Raw genomic sequence first — 18,111 nt, forward strand, 5'->3', positions numbered from 1 at the left:
CTAATTTCCTCCTCTGACCTCTGTTGATATGGGAGGTCAGAGAGGGCAAGATAACCACACTGCGCAGAGGAAAAAAAAAACCTAGAATGTGTGTGTTTTCCATTCACTCCTTAGCCCGATCCCCTTGAGTGACATGCATTACCTATCCATAAATCCTAGCAGTGAAGGAGATTGGCCGGCACGACGCTAAAAACTTCCTCTAGGGCTTAGCTGCTCGCAACCAGCGTACTAAACAATATGTCAGTGTGTAAAAATGTCTTATCAGGCATGAAACATAAACACAGTCAGACACATTCCTGATAATTCTTGACTCTTTAGCCCTAATTTGGTGGAAAAACAGACTTGTTACTCATGCTCTTGACCAGAAATTAGTCTTTGTTTTTAAGTGATCTTCCTAGATGGATGTAGGCCCGGAGAGATGACAGGATTATCAAACCCTTAAGTAAACTCTAATATAGGAATGTTAGCAAGAAGGAGGCTGCTGTTTGGATTTTACTCACCTTTTCTCATTGCCATAGGATTTCTGTGCAACTTTTGCATGCAGGATCATGACAGTTTGGTCGCCTCGCTCCTTCAGGTAATTCCTCATCGCTTCTCTGCAACGGGAACAAGAGATAGGATAGAAAGAGAGAGAGAGAGGGGAGAAAAAGAGGTTCATTAGCAGGACATTTTGTGATCCAGCTGATAAGGTTAAGTGATACTGGGTGTGTTGAAGCAGAGGGTCCGCTGAGGATCATTGGGCAGGTTTTTAAAAAGGCAACGCATCAGTGTAGATAGATTAAAAAAAAACAAAAAAACACACACACACACACACACAAAAGGAGTTGAGTGTGAAGTATGGAATGAGAACATACAGAAACACACACATGCACACACAGTACACTCGCAATGACCCCTGGAACGCCTCAGAGCCAGCCAAAAAGCTATGTTCTCCCCCAGCTGGGTCTGTTTGAGGTGGGGGGTGAGCTGAACCGTTAATGACCGGCTCAGAGGGACCGTGAGGAGCTAGGGGAAGGAACATGGGGAGGGTGGGGTGGGGTGGGGGGGATAGAGAGAGAGAGAGAGAGAGAGAGAGAGAGAGAGAGAGAGAGAGAGAGAGGAGGGGAGGCGAGGAGGCAGAGAGTGGGAGTAGAGGTTTGGGGGGGGGGTAGGGGTGGAGGGAAGTAAAGAGAGAAAAAGGAAAAAGAAAACACCAGAGCTGAAAAAACAAAAACAAAACAAAACCAAAAAAAAAAAAAAAAAGGCACTGAGCTCACCAGCAAAGATTCCTCATATCGTGTCAAAATGTTGCAAGGTCTATGCTCCAATTACTTCTGTCAGCTATCCCAAACCCTCACACACCTCCTCTATACAAACAAGCCCGAAGCAGCGGAATTATTTTTAATATTTTTTGGGAGACCGGTTCGAGCTTATGCACCGGGGGGGGGGGGTTAAAGATCAAAATTAAGACGCATCACACACACACACACACACACACACACACACACACACGGACGTGAGCGCACCCTTTTCCCGATCCACGCACATGCACAGATGTCAGTGACACCTGACACGCCGGGGTGCTCGGAGGGCTTCCCACTCTGCCACGCAATAGTGAGCCGCACGCTCGGGTTAGACAGGGCCTTTGTTATGAAAAGCAAGGGGCCCCTTGCAGTGTGTGTGTGTGTGTGTGTGTGTGTGTGTGTGTGTGTAAAGAAGGGGGGGGGGGGGGACACAGAGGAGGAAGCTTGAGAGGGATTTTGGTTTATCCATTTCATAATGGAGTGGGAAATGTTTTATTTCTCCCTTCCCTCGGTGACGAGACAATAAATTTTAAAGGATAAAAGCTGGTATTTGAGTCTCACGGCAACTCTGAATTATACTGTTGTTAATTCAATATTTTCTAAGCTACTTTATAACTTTAAAAAAACAAAACAACTGGAGGTACAATCCTAGAATTCCAATCATTTGAGGCTGTTTAACTGATGCGATGCAATCTGATACCATTTACACGCCACATGGAGGAAATTATATCAAGAGGAAGGTGCACACAGCTCGAGCCAAACTTGATTAAAACATTTCTAACTGGAACTGCATTGAAGTGGTTAAGTGACTTCTTTTGTTTACATTAAATGACATAACCTTCCTCTGGGGCTTAAGTGAACGATACACACGCCGATGTCAGACACACACACACACACACATACACACACACAAACCCCAGGAAGACTCCTGACACACACACAAGGCTCTGATTGATTGATTATATGGAGAACACACAGTTCAGGCCTGCAGGGCACGTGTCACTGGACACCTCTGACAATGCCTCTGATCAGCTACACTTGCAGGAAAGGGTGACGTCACAGATAGGCCGACATGCAGCACACTCACACACAGTCTTCGAAAGAGTCTGTATCTGTGTTTTTATATCACTTACCAGCATACTAGTCAATAATATCATATTGCAGATATCTGTATCTATCAGTGTATATAGTATGCATGTATAAGGCCTCATTTACATCTGGTGTTAACATGTGATCTGTATCTGGATGTATTATCTGGATAATGACATCTGATCCGTGAGTCTTTGCATTTGCACCTAGTATTAAAATACGCCCTTGTTTTCTCGATTGTCACAGTCACTGAATCTCAATATGCAAATGTGCTCAGTGGAGCTGGCGGACTTGTCAAGGTCAAGTTAAACTGCTGCTATGAACGGACATCATTCATTCCTAAATTAGTTTTTGTGAGTGAGGGAAGACTTCCAGCTACTGCTGCTACTTGTAGCTTTTTTTTTTTTTGCAGGGCTCGCTTTTAGCTGGCAGGAATAGATGGAACTAGGTGATCTTTCAGCTTACCGGGCCAGTTTTTTTCTTCTTCTTCTTATGAATGTGGTTACACTGCACACATTGCATTTACATCTGGCTGAGATCCGATCACAACGCGAAGCCCGATCACCCCCGAATGTGCAGAGCCGGTCGCGTTCTGATCACAATGTGCTTTTGACAACTTGCATTAACATGAGTTCTTCCTTATCAAGGTATCCAGATACAGATGGCATTTTAACACCAGGTGTAAACGGTGTTTAACTGACAAGAAGTGTCAGTACAGATGTATTCAATGCAACAATGGTCCAAAATCACTTCCTATTTACAATATGTTGCAGCACATTTGCATGAAAATCATGCACTATACAGTAACCTCAAAAATTCTCCACGATGGAACAAAAAAGTAGCGTCCATGACATGTGCACCAAGATCCAGAATGCAAATTTGTGCATTTTTTTTTAATGCAAAAATTATTGTCAGTGATGACACAAAAAACAACGATAGAGGAAATTATTTAGAGATTATATATCAAGAAATGAATGAGTGAACAAGATCATGATTTTGGACAGTCTCCATTACCTCATCTGTCCACAGGAGACAAGTTTATCTTTCATCTGTAAAATAAAATGTTCCGCTCGGTGCATATCTTGGTCACAATTCTTTAAAAAAAAAAACACATTTAAGGGATCTTTATCAGACATGTTTGGTGTGGACTTTTCTTAACAAATATCAGCACATATATAGTTATCAGATTTGTTTTTCTCCTCTCAGATATTCATATCAGTATCGCCCTAAAAAAAAAAAAAAAAAAAAAAATCCAGCATCTGTCAGACTATACTCTAAATATCACCTACACCCACAAAAGGCTTCAATCTGAATCAGCCACATTTCATACAGTCATCAAATATTCAAATAACCCGTCACATAGTTATTTTATGACACAAGAATCTCACACTGGTGCTGGGGTAAGTTGTGAGAGACAGCCCTGGCCTGTGGTCAGCCCTGTTTCAGTGCTCACCAAACCATTCCAGACCACTGCGGCTAGGTTGGGGGAAAGAGACCATTCCCCGTCAAAGACAGAATTGCTTCACCATAACATTAAGCTTTCACTCACTCTTTATGTAAAGTCATTTGCAATGCCATCTTCCGTGCTGATACCCGCTTCACCGCTCGCTACAATAACCTTTGAATAGATAAAAAAAAAAAAAAAAAAAAAAAAAATGCCCCACATGTGGCAACAATCAACTGAAACGGAATATCCTGTGATCAAATGAATAGAATAAACCCGCTGGTGGGTCCATCTTTACAAACTCGTGTTGTGCAGCCAAGCATTGTTCAAACCCGCAGAATTTTATATCAAATTCTAGTGGGGAACCCAAGATTTACAAAGATACCCAAATATGTCGGGCTGAATTTTGGGGGAAATGTGGATAAAATATTTTCATCTGATGTAGCCTAATGGTGCAGTCGTAAAAGTCTTGGCATCTTGGTTTCAGTGTAAGAATCATAAAACCACAAGTATGTGATGGACCAAGTAGACATAAAATATACAGTGTACGTGACCATGTTAAACAGAGTGGAAAAAGTTGTCTTTTCTAAAAAAAAAAAAAAAAATAATAATAAAGAAAGGAGGGAAAATGTGGGTAGAAATCAAGACTTTAAGAGGTTGATGTATGCAAAACGAGGGTTTAATAGCAGTGACACCAGTGTATAAAGTGCTGATAAGAACAATGTAGGCAAACAAAGCATAGTCAAAACAACTAAGCTAATAAAACTGAAAAATATGTAAAGCAGCCCATTCATCATCCAAGCAGAATTGCCCATTCACTCATACGCATATACTTGTGCCAGGCACATGACATACCGCACTGTCTCACCAGCATTTTATGCACAATTAGCAGCTACTGTGTGCTTGAGTTGTAGCAGAGTAGCAAAAGCTCAATGAATCAACTGAGAACGGTTGAGGGGGGAAACGATTGTAGCGGTGAGCGACAAAGTCAAAAATGATTTCAGGAAACATTTTATGAGACTGAGCGACAGAAAGAGGATGATTTTGTTGCCCCTCGAAAAAGCTGTCCGTAATTTTAAGATTATATACGGAGCGTTTGTTAAGACAATGATGTAACGCGTAGAGGTAACCTTCTGGAAAGCGGCTCTAAAACATGTGATGATAGCAGGGATCGGTGATGCTGAAGGGGATAGGAGGGACGTCTGAGTAATCACTCTCTTACACATACTGAAACACAAGCGCGCGCACACACACACACACACTAGATAGAGATTAGGTGTCTTCCTGAGAGCTGAAGACAGGAAGAAGAAGTGAGACAGACAGTGACCAGTGCATAGCTTAACTTCCTATGCAGACACACAAAATGACAAGAAAAACCCCCCATCTAAATACATATAAATATGCATTATATATGCTATAAATGACAGGATGAATTAAAAAAAAAACACACACACACTCAAATACAAATATATCTGGAGGGAGGAAAGAAAATTGTGCAAGCTGGAAAATCAATGCCCTATTTCATCATATTTCATCAGTGACAGTAAGCGAGGGGAACGGGTATTTCAGTCTTAACTGAAACAGGGTAACACACACACACACACACACGCACAAAGCCACATCCACATGTAATGTAAAAAGTAGCACGCAACCAGGGACAAGCAATGACAATGCAGCCATGCATCAAAGGAGAAAAAACACTTTTTTTTAAAAAAAATCTGCAAAGCTAGCGGTTAAGCAGCCACTGCAATCCAAGCAGATTTTTGATGCAGATAGACGTTGGCTGGTTACCTGCCTGTAACTGTGAGCTAACCAGACGCTGTTATTCAGTATTTGGTTGGAGGTTGGTGTTAATTCGCCTCCATATATGCAACACACAGGTGAAGAAGAGGACAAGAGGAGAGGAAGAAACGAGCAAAGCAAGTGTCACACAATGTGGTGGACAAGACGGAAGTTGCAGCTAAGCAGCAGGTTGAATTTTTGTTGACTATATTTAGATTGAAATAAATTTGCGAAAGGGCATCTTGTAAATGTGTGTAAAAGAGAAAGGAAGAAGAAGAAGAAGAAGAAGAAGAAGGAGTGCAGGGAGATTAAGTGTTAGACAAAGATAACCGAGAAAACTAAAAAAAAAGGGGAAATGCTTGACAAGTGAGACAAAAAATGTGCCAGACAGATTTGCAAAAAGAGACACAGATTCTACAGCAGGCGCTACGGGGGTCAGGCGAGCGTGTGTGTGTGTGTGTGTGTGTGTGTGTGTGTGTGTGTGTGTGTGTGTGTGTGTGTGTGTGTGTGTGTGGAGGGGCTAGGTTAAGCCAGGCTACAGATGCAGCAGAGCAGACAGGCATCTGTCCCGTGCATCTGCCACAGCGTCTACAGCAGAGTGGGGCTGTCACAAGACCCCCTGTGAACACACACACACACACACACACACACACACACACACACACACACACACACACACACACACACACACACACACAGAGTGGAGGGGCATACTAATACACACGTGCAGTGTGAAATAGCTCAATTAAGATGATCAGACTGCAATTAGTTTGCGCCCTTGTGCATCACAAAAGGTAGATTATACATATCCGTAGTGTCAGGCCCGGGTTAAAACATTAACAATCAGCCACTTGAGCTTCCTTTTAGATGTTCTCTTCATTTGTGGATCTAGCAGAAGCGGCCGCAACACAAGTGCCTGTCCGACGCTTCAAGTCTGACCTCCTGAAGGCCCTTGTGAGCCTCTAAAACACTGACAGAAAGGAGGTGACCTAGAACAACATGATCTTGTAACAGCTTGTACTATTTTACTACATGATAAGCGGCATGAAAACTACGAGTAGGATATGTTCACTTTGTGACACAAGTGATTGTTGCTCATCAGCCTACAGCATCAACAGTCTATGGAGGGGGAAAAAAAATGATATTTATAATCTATAAACCGACTAAGAGACTGGGCTGATTTTTGACAGAGACAGGAAACACACATCTTAACAAACCACATGCTTCTTATCACACATTAAGATGGAAAAAAAATGCACAAGAAAATAATTCAAGTAAACCAATGTAAAAATGCACACATGCATTGCCAAACCTATAAACAGCCTGGGCCGAATTAATGGTAGTCAAGATTTTATTTAGACAAAAAAAGCAGATAAGTAAAAGGCGGTTTCTATGGAGCTTTTCCATCGGAGGCGATGGATTCTGCAGAGCTCGCCCTCGCTCTGTTGTTTGGGAGGAAAAAGCCCTTGAAGGGGCGGCTCCCCTAACAGAGAAAGCATCTTATCCAGCCTGTATGTTCATGTCTTGTGTCTGTTTCTGTGTCGACTTGTGCATGTGCGTCTGTCTGAACTTAAGATCTGTGTGTGTGTATGCGCGTGCATGCTCAATTCCAGTCAATGTGTGTCATGTATTGTATTTCCAGTCGAGTAGCCTTCCTGACAGGGCGGCCCTGCAGGACCCGGAGCTTTAGCTGCCCTAAAAAGCCCCTGCAGGACGGCGCACTATTTTAGCTGTCTGTGCTGCTGCCTGAACAGAAAATCATGGGGGCTGTAAGCTGCGGGGGGAAAAAGGGGGACAAGTGCGTGTGAGCGAACATGCAAGACATGAGGACACTGAGGCAGATTCATAGAGACAAATACAAAGAACAGAACACCATGATACACTACGGTACAAAGACACACGCTCAATAGAAGAGTTCTGTTTTGTGCCTTTCGGCTGCTGGTTGAAGAGTGTTTTGTGTCCGTCATATTTCTAGCCATCGAAACCATCAGACAAATGGAGGGGCCAGTGCAAGCCAGCGGACTGGCAGCACATGAATGAAGAGGGGGACACATCAAAAGGTGCTGGGGCCCCTTTTTTCCAAAACCATGCTTGGCTGTTCCAGGCAATATGCAACCCCTCATTTTCCCTGCTGAGTGCCACGCGCAAAGACGAGCACATGCGCACACACACACACAGGCAAACCCGTGCCCAGTAACAAAGAGAAACACCAATAAGCAAACAAGTGTACGCACACACACGCGCGCGCGCACACACACACACAAGTTTGCAAAGACATCCTTGTTAGGGCATTGCATTGACTACCATTCTTTGAGGACAACCTAACCCAAACCTTAACCTAACCTCAATTCACACCTTAACCTTAACCAGGACTTCAGAAATGACGTTCTGCCGAGCTTGTCGGCTTTGGTCTCGACAAGGAAAAAGGTCCCCAAGAGGTAACAAAAACGCACACACACACACACACACACAAACCTCCACCAGCAAGCCACAACATCCATCAATGTTCTGTGTTCACCCAAATGTTGCTCCAAACATCTTGGAACAAACATAAGAGGAACAGAATAATCAAAAACTTGCAGCGCTGCTATACTATACTAAATACTGCGCACGGTTCAGTGTATAGAGTGCATAAATATATAAACTACACTCTAGGTGAATTCTGGCTTATTTCTCTAAAAACTACGGCAAGACGTTACGTTAATTTATATACATACCACAAGCGAGTCTCGAAGGACTTCAAAGAACGAGCATCTACCATGATGTACTTAATTAACAATAAATAGCAGAACAGATGATGTATAGCAGCAGAGGTCAACAGGCAACAGCTGTCTAGGTTCAATTGTATGAACAGTGTTTGCACAGAGAAACTATGAGAGAAGTTCGGTTTGTTTAGTGAGTAACAACTTGTTGTTGTGGCAACAACGTGCAGCCAATCAGCGCTATATTTATTCTGTGGTCATTACAAATGTATTTCCAACTAAATCCGCATCACCAGTTTCAATATTGGCACGGAGCTCATATCTAAACCAGTAATGAGCTTGTTTGTTTGTTTGAGTACATATGTTTTGATGTGTTGAATGAATTTTAAATCATACGGCTTTTATAAAAAGGGGCCATGTGTGCTTTACTGGACTGGTGTGAAAAAATATGCACTTTTTTTCCCACCCCCCTCATCATCTCCCTTTCAACAAAGTTGTGTTTTGGGACATCTAGACAGCTAGAAAAATAAAAAATAATACAGCATATGTCAGCGTGAATGTCTTCAATACACGCATGGGTGCTATCGATATGAACATCATGCAGTGACGCTAAATTTTTTCCTTCTGAATATTCAACTGCTTCTGCGAGTTTCTCAACATCTCATGACAATTACTTTAAAGGGTTTGTTCTAAAAATACTGTATTCAAATCAATATGTCTACTGTACATACAAGTGAACACACAATTTCCCCTATGACATCAAAACGAGGTCTTCTGGGAAGATTATGATGAGTGCACGTGCGTGTGTGTGTACGTGCGTGCTCACTCACCTTGTTAGGCGCTGTGGCTGAGGGCGCTCCCTGAACTTCCTGAAAAAGACACAAAGTGAGAAGAAAACATGAGTGGGCTGGTTATCAACCACAAACACACACAGAGTAAACACTGCGTTACACCATAGGGCACTAACACACACACACACACACACACACACAGAGAACACACACTTGTCACTGTGGCCTTGGTAGTGTGTAGTGAAGTGTTATTGTATTTTTGTGCTTTCCGGCAGGTTAAAGCACAGACACTGAACTTTATTCAAACTAATCCCTGTCAACAACATGTCAAAACAGGTTGTGAATCAACACAGACAGCTGCTCTTGTAAAAAGGATAAACTAATCATTATAGTTAATGACGTTATTTGTTATTCCTCGATGGCAAAGCCGCGGACGTCTTGAGATCGTTTAACTGCTTAGAGAGGAACTATGCACACTTATCTTGGTTATCTAGGTTTTTACAACTGACAGCTTTGAACGACTAATTAGTTGTAGATGTGGTGGTGATACAGACCTTACAGTGTGACTACAATGTTCTATTAAGGGTAAAACAATAATTAAACTGTAACAAACAGTACAGTGACTATTTGACATGTATTGTAAAAATGGAACAAGTGTAACTGACTTGATAATTTCCTGACGCTGCTTCTAGTTCGGTGATGCAGATTTCACTTGAGGCGACATTCACCATTTGGAAAGCTAGATATTGCTGGGATTAACGGCTGGCAGGTGTTGTGCTTTAAAAAAGGTCAAGGCAGATGACCGCCGACCTACAACCAGGTTCTGCTCGAGGTTTCTTCCCTTGAAAAAAGGGGGAGTTTGTCCTTGCCGCCATCGCCAAGTGCTTATGTGTGAGCGTGGTGTTGACCTGCTCTATGTTAAAAGTGCTGTGAGATTTTGTTGTGATTTGGTGCTATTTAAATAAAATTGACTTAAAAAGGAAGAGTGTGTGGTGGTGATCTCATCTAAAAAGATAATGATGACCTATACCTTTCATACAAGTTGACAGCAGTGTAGCAAAAATACAAACTGAAAAGGTCTGAAAATGATAAATAAAAGTGCTCAGCTCTTCAACAGAACATATAATCCAGGAAACAGACATGACAAACACCTCAAATTTCCTCCCTGAGAAGCAAGAGACGCCTCTCTCAACATCACTGACAGCACAGAGCTATATTAAGGCTCAATACTAATCAAATTAATGAAGGTGTTTGATAAAGCATTCGCAGATGGGAACTTGCGGTTTCCTCTCGACATTTTGGAAACAAATGATTCAACTGTTTTCTTATCGAGTCCGCTGCCTGTCCGTGGTGCATAGCTACAGCACTTGACACACAGGAAACACATTTCAACTTTCCGGGAAGTACATTTTAAAATTGTCCCTTATGAAACTTAAAGCATTTGCAATGTTGCAGGGTGACACTCTTTAAACTATGTCCTCCGCAAAAAAAAAAAAAAAAAAAGGAAATACAAGGCATGATCGACGTCATAACTTCTGAAACTAGTAGGAGAACGCATAAATTTAAGCTCATTTCACTTTTTCTCCATGGATTATTACTCTACTGTCATGACAACATCAGATACTTTCAGTTACTGTAATATTCTGCCCCGAAGACATGACTGCTGACTTCAATTCAAATTCAGCCTGCCGGAAGCCTGATAGATGAGAGTCATACCTGAAAAACTCTTAGTCATAGAGCGCTCTGCCAGCACCACATGTAAAGAAATAAGATGTACACGTTTGACATATCACAGCTGATGATAACATTTTCTGATCAGCTTCTTTCTTTTATGAACACACACACAAAAAAAAACAAACCACAATGACGTGTGTGACATGTTACAAGCAACAGTGAGCACTCTTTGAAGTTTTGTCAGAAATGACGACAGATGTTCGGTTCAGGATCTGCAAAAATGGAAATACGCAAAACGTCATATCAAAATTTAACCAAAAATCGCTGAAACACGCCCCGAACGGGACAGAAAAGCAAGACCGAAACCGCTGATAGCATCTGCTTTGAAGAAAAGTGTGAAATTTCTACAGAGTTCATTATTCTTTTTAATGTTGTCGCTTACAATCAATTTATGTCAACAAATTAGAGGTTGTTTTTCACGTTGCTCCCTCATAATATCGCTGAATTCTAAACCACTTTGCTTCTTTTGTTTCATTTATAAGCTACACTAAAAATTAAGTGCTGACAAATGCTCACAAAAGCCCCTAGGGAAAATCTGGGGCTGCCCGGACCTGAATCACTGACAGGAGCAAAAGACTGGAGAGAAGAAGCGTGAAAGTAAAAAAGGGAACTCCCTCCTGCAGGTTGTTAACAGTATGTGTGTTTGTCATGAATCATTCAGAACATGACTCTCTCGGTTCAGTGTGCCATGTGGAGCAGACAATTACAGTCTCATCAGTATCATACTGTCAAATTACACTCTGCATCTGTTACTGACACGCTACCCAGGTTAGCTCAGCTCTTATAGCTGTCATCATCCGTATGGTGAGAACAAAACGCGGAGATACGGAGCTATGAGATGTCCCAGAGATCCCCACCCCCTCTTTGGTGGGAGTTTTTATGGATTCCCAGTAAAAATATATTAAAAACATGAGATCAAGAGAAGTGTATCAGATGGAAGTTGTGTGTTGACATTGTCCAACCCAAGTCAGGCAACATTATGCATCTGGGAACCCAGTTAGTACCTCAAACATGCCAACTCATTCCCACCTATGTGTGTACTAAAGGGGACATAAAGGGGTCTATATTTCTATTCTGGGGTTTTACTGGAATATTTTAGCATAATTAAAAGTTCAAAGAACTCCTTATTTATCTTATACTGGTCCTTTATTTAGCTCCTGTCTCTTTAAGGCCTCCCTCCCATTGAGCATACTCTGTTCTGATTGGTTAGCTGCTCCTCAGCAGACTTCTGGGAGCTCTAGAGGCCACATAAACAAAAAGCAGTGGTAGGATTTCACTTATTTTTCTCGTTCTTTACGCACAATGTTACTTCTCATATACATCCGCACATGTCCGAGCTGAACTTCGGTGTGAAATATGCAAGTGGACAACGCTAACAACACGTGGCACAACCTTAGCAACAAGGACGGCTGTGAAACCGCTTTCTAATAGCCTCGTACCTATATGTGATGTGTATATAATTACTATCCTTTAACATAGACATCTCACATCATAACAGTCCAAAAATGACAAAGTCACAAAAAGCATGATATGTTCCCTTTTAGCTTGCTAAAAACAACAACTGGGGTAAAATTCTTCCCCACAGCTTTCAATCAGCCAGAAATAATGAATGCAATAGGAGTGAATATCAATGTGGATATGTGACCGTGCTTACAGTAAAAAAAAAAAAAAAAAAATTCCCTCTTTCTGTTTCCCCAGACAGTGTTTCTGTTCTGAGCTGCAGTGGAAAGATAAGTAACACAACAAGGGAATTTTGCACCAAAAAGACAAACTTTGGAAGACAGCCACTTGATTTGGCTAACAAACTGCTGAAGCCTCAAATGAACTTCAGATAAACTCTGGGATATATTTTTTGCACAGAACGAGGACTGTAATTTGTCCTCCATCACTTATTGGAAGGGCAATGAGAATGGATTTATTAATGTGCCAGTATGTATGCTACATATAACATATATATGGGCTGCTGTTTTAAGACAAAAATTATGAGCTTATCCTTTAAGACAACACTCCTAATGAGGAGGTATGTGTATGCAGCACGTGGAGGTGACTGTATGGAGGGTGTGTGTACAAGACTGAGTCAGATTTTCTCCTTGTGTAGGATGTGGCAGCTTTGCATGCTGCTGATAAGTATGTCAATACATCTTACATACGTGCTGTCGATAAACACAGATAGCGTGTCACTCGATTGCTTTTGGCACACAAACACAAATAAGAGGGATGAAAATCACCACAAAAAAAAAAAGCGAAGAAAAAAAAAGGCAAAGGAGGGGGGGATAAAGGGCAGGAGAGAGCGAGAGAAGCTGAAAGCATGATTGGTGCAAGAGCCAGAAGGAGGGAGTGGAGGTGGAATAATTATAAAGGAGGGCAATCAATAAGGTTCCCACAGTGAAACACTGATGCCTCAACTGGCTAATGGATTCCAGACGGCTCTCTCTCCCCCCCTCCTCCTCCTCCTCTTCCTCCTCCTAAACCTCACCCCCTCCACTGCACACAGGGAGTGATGGAGGAAGGGATACTGCGGGGGAAAGTGTAGGGTTAGCTTAAAAGGAGAGGGAAGAAGAGGTGGATGGTGCGTTTTGGGAAGAGGGAGAACGCGCTGCACGCGAAGACGTAGTGTAAGGATTTACAGGCGGATATAGAGAGAGGAAAGGAGGGTGAAATAGGGGGTGAGGGTAGATCACGACTAGTTCCTCTTTTGTGAGTGTGTATTAACAAAAGCATGCCCATGACGTTTCAACATTTGTATGAAAACGCTGGTGGGTAGTAAGACAGATTTTAACGTGAATTACCACTGTATAAAAAAGGAGGTGATCGTGGTCAAAAGTGTTGAAGACTTGGGTTTGCAAGTTCTGTGAAAAACCACCGTCCACATCTCCTATCACCTCCAAGAACTCGCTTTAAACACACACACACACACACGCACACGCACGCACACACACACACACACACACACACACACACACACACACACACACACACACACACACACACACACACACACACACACACACGCGCGCACACACACAAACAAGAAAAGAACCAAATACAGGAAACCGCAAAAAGTTGAGTTGCAAAGACAAAAAGAGGAGGTGCAGTGACTGGTGCATCTGTAGTTTTTCTGGTTATAAGCTTGACTCTCTGAAATGGCAAGATCAAAAAAACATTCACATAAAGAATTTTGACTCCTTTTTTTAATTCGCTAAAAATGTGTGATGTCCAAGTTATTTAAATTGCTATGAGTTGCACAAAAGCTTTACTGTTTTAAGGTTACTTTTTAATGTTGTCATTTTTAGCCTTAACCGACCAGTGTGTAGGATTTAGTGGTGTCTTGCCGTGTGTGGCCGTGCAACTTGCGAAAAAAAAAAAGACCCAGTGTTTGGTTTGTCCGCTCTGGGCTACTGTAGAAACATGGCAGCTTCGTTGGAAGAGGACCCGCCCCCTATGTAGATATAAAGGGCTCATTAGGTAATAAAAACATAAGGATTCTTATTTTCAGGTAATTATACACATAATTATAAATATTATACTCCATTTCTGCCAAGTGCGTTCAACTAGATGCCACTAAATTCTACACACTGGTCCTTTAACCACATAAAAAAAGACACTCATAATTCAGGCCGGAGGTCAGTGGAGGGAAAAAGGAAGCTCTGTAAGAAGAGGAGCTTGGTCTGATTTGCTCTCCATCCGTTATCACTACTCTCCCTTCCCTCCTTCCTTCCTTCCTTCTCCTCACCTCCTGCTTACTATCACTAATTCCGCTGGATACAATGAGGGTGAGACAGAGAGAAACATTGATGTCAAATAACACTGGTGAATAATGAAGCAACAGGGCAGGATTCGGTATGATGAGACACAGATGGCAAAAAGGGGTAATTCCAGCAGGAAAAAAAAACACAGACATATGCATTAAGGTAAGAGACGTGCGTATATCGCTGCAGTTATACACGTAGGAGAAACGTGCAGCCGTCAGGTATCAAAGTAGGGCACATCCAGGCAACAACACCGGAGCAGGTGACACAGTTTTAAATAATTGTGGGATCTCTGTTATCTCTCCACAGAAATGGCCTTGTTTTCGAACCAGTGTGGGGTTTTTTTTTCCAAATAAAGCCACCAATAAAGTACCAAAACTCATCTTTGTGTGACTTTTTAGTACACATTTAGACAACAGTTCAGTTAAGAAATTCCCACTCCGTTATCTCTGCCCTCAACGGCAATATGTTCTGTCAAGGTGTCCTTGAGTCTGTTTGCTCTCTCGCTCCAAGTCACTTGGGATGACTCTGAGTAAAAGACTAAAATAAATAAGCGTTATTCAAAAAACAATTAACATAGCGTACAATATAACATGTATATGCTGCAAAACGGTCTGAATTTCTGCTACTAAACTCATTCCAAAAACTAAGAATAGGGAAATATTCTAATAATTAACAATTTTCAAAAGTAAATAATGTCTATTGTCAAAGTTAAACTTTATATTGGGGGCATGTTGTTGGTTTCGTATAAAGCGCAGCTTGCAAACAGACCATCACATCATCCCATCTCCTTCTACTTCATCTTTCCAGTCAAACTGTCAAATTCAGATGCATCAAAAATGAATATTTGGTGGCGATCTTATATTTAAACTTATCATCTTGAGCTTTTTTTAAACAGTACTGCATTACTAGTAAATATTTCAGATGCCAATATAAACTGCCTCCAATTAACACAAGAGTAGAATTAACATCAACACCATAAGATAAAGCATTTGAATTCAGGGAAAAGTACTGAAAAGTACCACCTTCCTCTCTACTAATCCTATGTCTGTGGAGTCCCTTGTGCTTTCATGACTTGTAAAGTATAAAACTAATACCCAATACTTTTCTCATCCTCTGCGGGTCTGTTTATGAAACCTGAAACGGGGTATTTTTACTTTACTTTCTCCTATTAGGAACCTGATACGTCCATGAAGCTGCAAAGCCAAGTCATAGCTCAGCCTGGCGGGTAAGCGTGCCAAGGCCAGTGGACTGGTATGAGATGGGAGGAGTGGAAGAGGATGTCATGACTCCGGGCTTTCAACTGGGAAGTGAGAGTGATGTCACGGTTGGCTTACAGAGGTGCGCCGATGGTGGCTGCTGCACCGGAGGGGGGGTGGGGGGGGGGGGGGGGGGGCTGTGTCTGTCAATCAAAACTATGAGCGCTTGGGTCCTGATACTTTGAGGTCACGCAATTTGGTCGAAGCAGGATAAAGGTGTTTCAATGCGAGAAAAGCTGACAGCCAGAAAAACACAAGGTATTCAGTTTCTCAGAGTCAGCTATGACGTCTTTAAATTGGCTTGTTTTGTCTGACCAACAGTACGAAAGAAACTAAATTAAAGAGATATAAATTTAAAGATCTTACTGTCGTATATGGACTACGAAATATCCTCATCTCATGAAAAGCTGAAACCAGAGATTTGTGCTTGAAAAATGACAGACATGTTTATCAAATTAGTTGCTGATTAATTTCCAGTGGATTGATTGTCGACTAATCACTGCAGCTCTAACAAATCGATCTAAAAATGACTTAAAATAATGATCTAGTCAGAAAACAATCATTGTGAATATCTGTGGAGTCCAAAAATCTTGTCACCGGGCAGATATTCAGGAGTGAAGTTCACATGTTTTGTCTCAAAATAAGAGCAGGCTAAATAGAACTAGACACTCCCAGTACAAAAAAAAAAAAAAAAAAAATTAAATTGCATGTGTGTGAAGTCAGCATTTCTTTTCCATTTCATTTTACGGACTATGGCTGGCAGATGCACCTTGCTTTGGTGAATCTGTTGGCTTGGCTGCCTTGTGACTGACAGAATGGGGGTCCTAACATGACCGCAGTGAGCTTTAACTATTGGCTTAAAGTTTCAGACACAGGGGAGGGAAAGAAAAAAAAAAAAAAAAAATCAGAGAAGTAGAACGTTGAAGTCACTCCTGTCAGGTCACCTGTTTGTTTGCCTGAACACACGCACATTAATCAGAGACAGTGACGGGGAAAATCCTTTATAGTGTAAAAGTTTAAAGCCTGATTTTTTCCATTCTGATGCAACCTCGCAAAAACCACAATTGTCAGCTTCTCTTTTACAGTGATGGATTACGTTCGCTGACCGAATTGTTCTCTACGCTGTTTGGAACAAAATAGTAGCCTGAGAGCCATGGGAAAATTGATAAAAGCTCCTCCGTCCTGCCAATGACAACATACTGAGGGAAAAATAAAATGCTTGTAATGTTATTGGAAGTGTGTCAGAAATGATGAGCAAAGCCAAGAGCTGAAATGCGTCCGTTTCCTTCTGCTGCTGTGCATTATTAAGTTATTTTAGCGAGTGCTGACGACCTCATTTGCTATTGGAAGTGTGAGAGCGTTAAAAAGGTTAAGACTGAAACATACAGTTATGACTGTTCGACCAGCATACTAGTCCAAAATTATCACCGATCATTATAACATATGTTTATATTTTTTCACAACTTAATTCCCCCCAAAAAATACATTCTCTATTATTTTGGCTGCTTCACACTACACACAAAAGATAGCCACAAATATGCAGAGAGTGACAATTTAATTTCTCAGAGGTTGATCACAAGAGCAGCCAGAGGGTGACAGCACGTATTTTTGTGGTAGCTTATTAAAACCCAACACCTCTAACCAACAGCAGTTACAACTCTAAGACAGAGACTGAAACTCCACACCAAAACCTCCCCCCAGGCCCACTTGCAAAAAAAACACACACACTCACAGTCACACACACACATAACCACAAACACTTAAGTCATATTGAGCATCCCTTAGAAATTTAAAAAAATAAAAAAATAATCTCTCATGTCCGGAGCAAAGTTGGCAGACAGACTCAGATACTCAGTCATCTAGAAATCAGACAGGAATTCTTGCAGTGACACAGCACTTAAACATTCTTCCTTTTTGAATATATATATATGTCTGAGGTCTTGAATCTTTATTTGATCTGAAGGTTTTGGTCAATGGTTACGCACGGTAATAGTGGCCAGCAATATGACAACCACAATTACTTTAAAGATTTCACTTCATAACAAATGTCATTTAAATATAACATTGCTCGCTCAGCTTTATAACTTTTGAAAACCATTTGCTTTCTGTATTTCGCTAAATTATGTTGACTTCAGACTGAAATGTCACAATCTGTTCAAAAATATTAACAAAAACAAAAAAGTTGGATACTACTAGACGCCTACTTGTGTGGCACTAACATCAGCTTGTACCTTGGCACATGTGTGACTGTTCAAACTACATCAAATGTGTAAAACTA

The 18,111-nt window shown here is 41.5% G+C and overlaps 1 protein-coding gene across 1 annotated transcript in view; it reads right to left on the reverse strand.

Annotated features, from left to right (window-relative positions):
- Window positions 1–18,111, reverse strand: part of rbpjb (recombination signal binding protein for immunoglobulin kappa J region b) — a 47,552-nt gene that overhangs the window by 9,622 nt on the left and 19,819 nt on the right. The window contains exons 2-3 of the mRNA XM_042401274.1: window positions 9,131–9,169; window positions 501–596 (exon numbers count right to left, since the gene is read on the reverse strand). Of these exons, the coding sequence (XP_042257208.1) occupies window positions 501–596; window positions 9,131–9,169 (135 nt within the window). The remainder of the gene's footprint in view (window positions 1–500; window positions 597–9,130; window positions 9,170–18,111) is intronic.

This window comes from Thunnus maccoyii, chromosome 22 (assembly GCF_910596095.1).
Source record: "Thunnus maccoyii chromosome 22, fThuMac1.1, whole genome shotgun sequence".
In the NCBI taxonomy this organism is placed as follows: Eukaryota; Metazoa; Chordata; class Actinopteri; order Scombriformes; family Scombridae; genus Thunnus; species Thunnus maccoyii.